This window comes from Myotis davidii, unplaced genomic scaffold, assembly GCF_000327345.1.
Source record: "Myotis davidii unplaced genomic scaffold, ASM32734v1 scaffold128, whole genome shotgun sequence".
NCBI lineage: Eukaryota > Metazoa > Chordata > Mammalia > Chiroptera > Vespertilionidae > Myotis > Myotis davidii.
The window spans coordinates 3,857,068-3,864,722 of record NW_006299719.1 but is presented as its reverse complement, the minus strand read 5'-3'; the positions used below and the strand labels follow the sequence as shown (position 1 = coordinate 3,864,722).

At 38.7% G+C, this 7,655-nt stretch overlaps 1 protein-coding gene across 2 annotated transcripts in view; it reads right to left on the bottom strand.

The window, feature by feature from the left end:
- Positions 1-7,655, bottom strand: part of PTGER3 (prostaglandin E receptor 3) — a 109,791-nt gene that overhangs the window by 78,772 nt on the left and 23,364 nt on the right. For both annotated transcript variants that reach the window (XM_006775918.2, XM_006775920.2), the window contains exon 2: positions 3,136-3,315. In XM_006775918.2, the coding sequence (XP_006775981.1) occupies positions 3,136-3,315 (180 nt within the window). The remainder of the gene's footprint in view (positions 1-3,135; positions 3,316-7,655) is intronic.

Below are 7,655 nucleotides of genomic sequence, written 5' to 3'. Positions count from 1 at the left end.
CCTCCCTCTCTCCCTCCCTCCCTCCCTTCCTCCCCTGCCTCCTTCCCTTCAGCATGGTCACAGGGTCTTTTATAGTTCAGTTTTACAAGAGCTTCTGCAATTCTTTTTTCTGTAGCATGACCCCAAGATCTTTTGTATAACCAGAAAGTGTTAAATAGAAATATATGTGCACTTTTTAAATAGTCATTTACATCTGGCATGATTAAGCACTTATGTTTACTTGAAATATCTTGGATATAGCAATAGGTAAATCTGGTAAGTTTTGAGGTAACACTTTTTTTCAACTTAAAATATTTTTAAGAAATCCACCAAACCTATGTACTTTGATGAGCAAACTGTTCTTATTGTATAGTATGTCATCATTTCCTTCTATAATTTCGTGGTTTAGAAAATCAGGACTCATTTGTAAAATCTATGAAGGCTGATTTCACCTATACTTCCACATTCTACTCACTCATTTCTTTCCATGTAGTTTCCTAGATATTTATTTATGTATTTATTTTTACCAATATTGTGAAGTTTAGAAATTGTGCATGTATTCATGCATGTATTTTTCCCCTGCTCAGATATATGCCTAAACTAAGTACATATATGAGAGTGAATTTTAAGGCCAATGAACTTAAACTCAGGAACAGACATCCTCTTGTGTGGTGCCTATAGATGTCCACTTCCTAACCACATCCAGGGCCTCTGCTCAAATTCTCTGAACCCTAACCGCAACTCACACCCGACGGCTAAAATTAATTGTGACTTTTATGTCGTGTCAGGTTTTCCTGGGCAAACAAATGGCTGCCAAGGTAACAAAACTTCTATGCCATTGACATGATTTCTTCCTTTTCCACTTGCCATTTGTCCACTGCTACCAGGAATTTATTTTGTGGGAATAAGTTTCATGCTCTGTTATCTTTATGTATTTCTATGGTTGGGTAAGAAGGGATTTTTTTTCTTTGACAGTAATCTCCATTACCATTTGGATTTATCAGTCCCTTAAATTATTAATACAAATAAAGCACTTTGCTGTGCAGCAATAGGACACTACACGTGGAAGATAAATTCATATTTCTGTAATTAAATAAGCAGGGATCATCCACTTTATCAGCTTGATGAACTGTAGTGGCATAAAGCACTTCAACCGTATGGCGGTGCCTTGTGGATGGCACTCGGGTTTGGCAGGCATTTATTCATTCATCCACTGAATAAATATTGAACACTTTCTATATTCCAAGTGCTGTACTAGGTGTTGGGAAAAAGTAACCCAATCGTGCTCACGCCACTCGAATCCACAGTGCACGTGCATCTATCTGATTGTAACCTAGGGTTAGAGGGCCACTCAAGAGGCAAAGCCTTTTTATTACAAGGCCCTCCTAAGTGCACTTTCTTTTTCTAAAGTAGGTAGTTTTGTCTTGTCCCCCATGAGGTGACCTGAGAGATAATCTGATTTATGGCATAGAGAGATTTGACCATGGGTTTGAGGATAGGTTACTTAACACCATTTTCCCCAAAACCTAGACTCCTGGGACTATCATGAATTAACATAAGCACCCCCGAGCAGAGCAGATCTTGTCTTTTCACTCAGTGTGGCATGGGCATGTAAACTGATGATTCCTCATTGAACTGGGCTGGTGAACAGAGTAATCGAATAGAAACACAGTACCTGTTAAAGTTAATTCTTCTCCAATTGCCTACTAAACTCGAAGGAAAATGTAGTTACTAGGAAGAAATATAAATACATCGTAAGGTGTTTGTTTTTTAACCATGAAAGCAATAATGTAACCTGAAAATTACAATCTTCACAAGAAAACGTTAATTTGTTTACAAAATGAATGCTCCCAAGAATACAAAGCACATTTTGTGTAGGCCTAACTTAAAAAGCTGTTGTGTTTGTTGGGAAATTTTTTTAAAGTGCAATTCTCAAAACTTAATGTAGTAATCTACTTATGCCAAAAAGATATAAAGCCTAGCTATTAAGATTAATATAGATGTAGACGGTAAGAAAAACATTTCATAATAAATATTTAGATATGCTACTCTGAGGAGAGGGCTAAGAAATTGCTGTGAGGGCGTCAATATTATTGTGTTCTTGTCCAATAAATAGGTCAAACTATGGAAACTCTTTATGGAACCCTCAACATTTTATTGGTTTTAGAATCTGAGTTAGTGTTTAAGTATCCAAAAGACTGGAGAATACTTTTAGTGAAACTAATCAGAGAACATAATGAACCAGAGTACCTATATTTAGCGCTCAAATCAGTCCTTAAATAGGGTCGATGCTCAACCACTGAGCCACACGGGCTAGGCAATTTTCCATTTATTTTAGAGGGAATGGAAGGGAGAGAGAGGGAGAGGGGGAGAGAGAGAGAGGGAGGTGGAGAGAGAGAGAGAGATAGAGAGAGAGAGAGAGATAGAAAGAGAAACATCAATGTGTAAGAGACCCATGGTTGGGTTGTCTCCTGCCCTGGGGTGGGGATCCTGCAACTCAAGTAGTACCCTTGACGAGAATCAAACCCTTGACCCCTTGGTCCAAGGGTGGATGCTCCAACCACTGAGCAAAACCAGCCAGGGCTTATGGATACATTTTAAAATCTTAATTCAACTATTTTTTTTTAAGTAAGGGGGCAAAAGAGTGACACAGAAAAAGAGAGAGAGTAAAAGAGAACACAGAAGATCAAGGATTTTGAACAAAAACAAATGGTTGCCTTTGATGATCAATGCATTAAATCCCCCATGTGCTCAGTATATGGGAATATTAACTTTCCCCACCCCACCCCCACCACAGACTAAGATGACTTATAAAGAATCACATATTCAGCTACAAATGGCAGAGACCCAAAAACATTAGATTGTTATTAATATATTTCCCTTGTTTGTGTTTCAATATTTCTGGCACACAGGGGATTATCTATGCTGAGACCATTTGTCCTTATATCAAAAATTCTACTTCAATGCATAAACAGTGGCATGCCAGAGATGCCTAAATTCACAGTAAGTTTTAAGGCTATTTGTTGCCGAAAGCTGTGAACATGCATGTTGACTAAGTGTTCTCATTCATGCTCCTGTCTGTATTACTTCATTGGATAATGAGATAGGCTGCCCTTTCTGTCCATCATTAGAGCAGCAGGAGACAGCATTTGCTACCTGGCAAAACTTCCGAAGAAGGATCTTTCTTAGCAGCAGATAGACCCAGGGATCCAAGATCTGGTTCAGTGAAGCCAGGCGCACAGCTATTAAGAAGAAGTTGCATTCCTTCTGCTTTTCTGGGTGAGTCTTGCAGTGTTCAACTGATGTCTGATTGAAGATCATTTTCAACATCATTATCTAAGAAAGAGGGACAAATAATTGTTCCAAAGATTAATAAGGTCATCTGCATTTCCTTTAAATAGCACTTTGCACATAGTCATTTTACAGTACATTGGTGGTTGCAGTGAAATGAATTCAAGCAGCGTTTGTGCTCACAGAACACAGCCTTGAATCATACAAGACATTCCTGTGGATGTTCCCACATTTTTGGCTATTTGACAGGATGCAGCTTTTTAAAAAGTGTATGTTCTCAGGCTCTTGATCCTTGGGATTTGGGAAGATTCAAAAGAACACATCTCAAAATTAGCTAAAGTTATCTGTCTTGTTGCAGAAAACACAGCATGCTGATACCCAGATGAGACCCAACACTGCTACATAATCAAAACATATTTAATCTTAAACTCCAGTGGTTATAACTTAAAAAATCACTGAAGAAAAAAAGAAGCAAGAAAGAAGGAAATAATAATAATAATAATAATAATAATAATAATAATAATATTTTCTGAATCCTAACAATAGTTTGGCAAAAATGAAGAAATGTGACTTTTCCAAATGTCGGTGAGAATGCGGAACAGCAAGGACCCTTTTACACGTTACTAGTGAGAGTGTGAGCTGGAGCCACCACCTTGGAAACCAACAGGGCACTATTTCATCTGCTGCCTCCCAGCTGTCCTGCTCCTGGGAATATACTGGGCAAGAGCAACCCAAACACAGGTTCACGTTCACAAGCAAAGGAAGGAGCTGACATCACAACTGGTTTCTCAATTCATCTTTCTAGGTGCCCGGCTATTTAAAGTGCTTGCAATGTGCCCAGAACAAATTGAGATGTTGGAATATGTGATGATTATATAATAAAATGATAATATTTTTATATATTGTGTTAAATAAAATATAGTATTAAAATTAAGTTCAGGTTTTTTTTGGTTTGGTTTTTTTACTTTTTTATTATATTCTATTATATAGCTACTAGAAAATTTAAAATGATATACGGGGTCTATATGTGTTGCTCACAGCACATTTCTATTGAAACCACTGACCCCTGGAGGCCCACACTTCCTGGGATGGTCTGTCCTCAGGTCGCACGTCCCAAATTGAAGTCAATATCCCTGAGCATCTGAAACACCCGAACCACAAACCCTCATTCTTACATGGTCGCCCTGGCCCCACATGTCAGCGACATCTTTCAATCCTCCTTTGCTTCACCCTCTCCACTGCCTTTTTTCGCTCTTATTCCAATCTCATCCTACTTCAGCTCCTCCACGCATGTGAATTTAGTAATAACAGACACCCAGATGGTGGGTTAGCACATCACAGATGCAGCAGCCTAAATCCCAGCTCTGATCAATCAGCTATAAAAACTTCAACTTGGTCTTATTGGACTAGGTTGAATCACAGGTAATTCTTAAATCAATTATTGGCAAAGGAGGTAGAAAAAGCCAGGTTTGGCTTCTCAGACAAATTTATTCCCTGGGGCTTAACCTGTGGTCTTTGACCAAACTTAATACCTAAACAAAATTATGGTCCTATAAATAAGAAAAGGGGAATGGGTAGGCAACCAGTAATTAGACAACATATCTTCTGAGTCCATAATTTCTCTCAAATGATTTTTTCCAAGGGATTTATTCAATAAAAACAATAAAACAGCTACACAAATAGACTGTTCAGTGAAGCATTATCTACACCATAAGAAACTGTCAACACATGAATCTCTAACATCAGGCGTGCAGCTTGATAAAAGACAAATATTTCCTTCCTTCCGTATGGGTCTCAAAGCTCCCTTGACCAGTTCGTTATGAGGCTGATCAGAAGGCGCGACCGTGCAGCATATCCATGCACCGACTAAAGGGAGGCTCTGGCTGTCCAAGTGTCCTGTCCTTTGTTTGTCCTTCTCCCTTGCGTAAGGAGTAGAATAGCATGTTTAGTTCACATAACAGTGCATATAAGACTTAAGTGAAGAGAACAGATTATAAGGTAGTATTATGTACATAAACATTATTCCCTTCAGTAATAAATATGAATTTATCATACTCATGTATTATACACCAAATGTGTTTTAAATTAATATATCTACATGGTATCTTCTAATGCTGGTTCATAGTCCTGTGACATGAACACTACCTCCCACTGTGGTATGCAGATGACCCAAAGATATCCAGGTCTCATCCCGGGAACCTGTGAATATATTATCACACATGGCAAAACAGGACATAGCAGCCCTGGGTGGGCGGCTCAGTTGACTGGAGCATCGTCCCAATATGCCAAGGTTGTGGGTTGATTCTGGTCAGGACATGTACAATGAATGCATAGATAAGGGGAACAACTGATCAATGTTTATCTCTCTCTCTCTCTCTCTCTCTCCCTCCCTTCCTCTCTCTCTCTCTAAAAATAAACATAAAATTTTAAAAAGGATATAATAGATGTGATTAGCGTTAAGGGCCTTGAGGTGGGGAGATTGTCCTGGATTATCCGGGTGGGTTCAATGTAGCATCACATGGGTCCTCAATATCTGAGAACCTTTTCCAGCTGTGGTCAGAGGAAGACATGACTACAAAAGAATGGTCAGAGAGATAGAATGTTGCTGGTTTTGAAGATGAAGGAAAGAAGCCATGAGTTAAGGAATGCAGATGGATGGCCTCTAGAAATGGAAAAAAGCAAAAAAAGTCAGTCTCAGATTCTCTTTCAGAGCTTCCAGGAAAAAAATGCAGCCCTATGGACACTTTGATATTAGCCCAGTGAGACAATGTCTGGCTTCTAACCAACAAAACTGTAAGAGAAATCTGTGTTGTGTTGTTTTAAGCCACCGAGTTTGTAGTAATTTTCTAAAGAGCTGCCGCAGGAAACTAATACACCCACAGAGTGAGCGCTCAGCAACTGTTGAGAGGAGATGGGGAGGAATGAGCTTGAAAATGACTTATTCCTTCTCATAGATAACACATCCTAGCAAGCTTGTTCACTTTCGTAGGAAACTTTAACCTAAATAAAGTAAAAGTAAGCTTCATCCTCACCCCTGTCTAAATTATCTCAATTTCTAAATTTGCAACATGTAAAAGTGAATTCTTGTTATTCTAATGACATCAGTTAGATTTCAGTGTATTTGACTAAAAGGTATAAAACTGTATTTTCAATTCAGTTGTCTTTATATAAAAAAAACATGTGGCTAGTGCCCTGCCAGTGTGGCTCAGTTGGTTGAGTGTCGTCCATGCACTGAGGTCACGGATTGATTCCCAGTCAGGGCACATGCCCGAGGTTGCCCCCAACCGGGGGCATACAGAAGGCAACCAGTAGATGGTTCTCAATCATTGATGTTTCTTTCCCTTCCCTCCCTCTTTCAAATCAATAAATATATTGATTTGAAAAGTAATTGCTAGTTCTCTCTCAAATCATTTGGGAGAGAGCTAGCAAGTATTTTTTCTTCTTTTTATAAACAATTGGAAAGGTTTCATCTAGCTCTTTCATCCCTTCATCTTGTCTAATAATTACATACATTTCACCATTGACCATCTTCCTGAAAGTGTTCTGAGCCTGGTCTAGAAAGATTTAAAAACTTATTTAAATTACATTTCCATTTTCCCTTCTATAATAAAGTATTGAATTTCTCCAAGTTTTTATAATCAGGAAAATTTACCAAATCACTTATTAAAATGAGATTGAAGTCACTTTATACAGTTCTCCTTAATTATTATAAAATTAATTTTTGTGAAGCTAGTAATACTAAATAATTTTCATTATAGGTTTCATATGCCTTACATGGATTAGTCGACTGTAATTTCCAGTGATTTCCTATTGACAATGCAGTGATTATGGCATCATAAAGCCAAGCTCTGTGAGCAAGAGCTGGCACGTGAAGAGAGACACTCCAGCTTTCCCCAGGAATAATGAGATGTGCAATAGGAAGATAATTTGAATTAGAGGCAGTGAGTATGATAGTGCCATTTCCAAATGGCAGCAAGGATGGAAGTAGGACCCCAATTTCCTCATCTAATTCTGAACATAAATGCAAGTTAGCATCCATCTGTTGAGGTCCCTATGTTTAGGGAGCTAACCAGTCATTATGATTTTTGCAAATATCTTTTAGATGGCCAGACTTTGGGAGAAAAACTGTGGTGTGAATATGCAGGTTTCTGGTAGAATTAAGTCCAATTCTACTCCTTATAAAGGGAGGACAAACAGAAAACAGGATGCTGGGACAGCACAGAGGCTAATTTTTATTTTAGCGAACACATGTACACGCTGTACGACTGCTCCTTCCAATCAGCCTCGTATGATAAACTAGCTGTCACAGGAGCCTTAGGGCCAATTCTGGCTGATCAGAGGGGCCCACTCTTCCACCAGCATCTTCCCCAGGGTCCACGTGACTC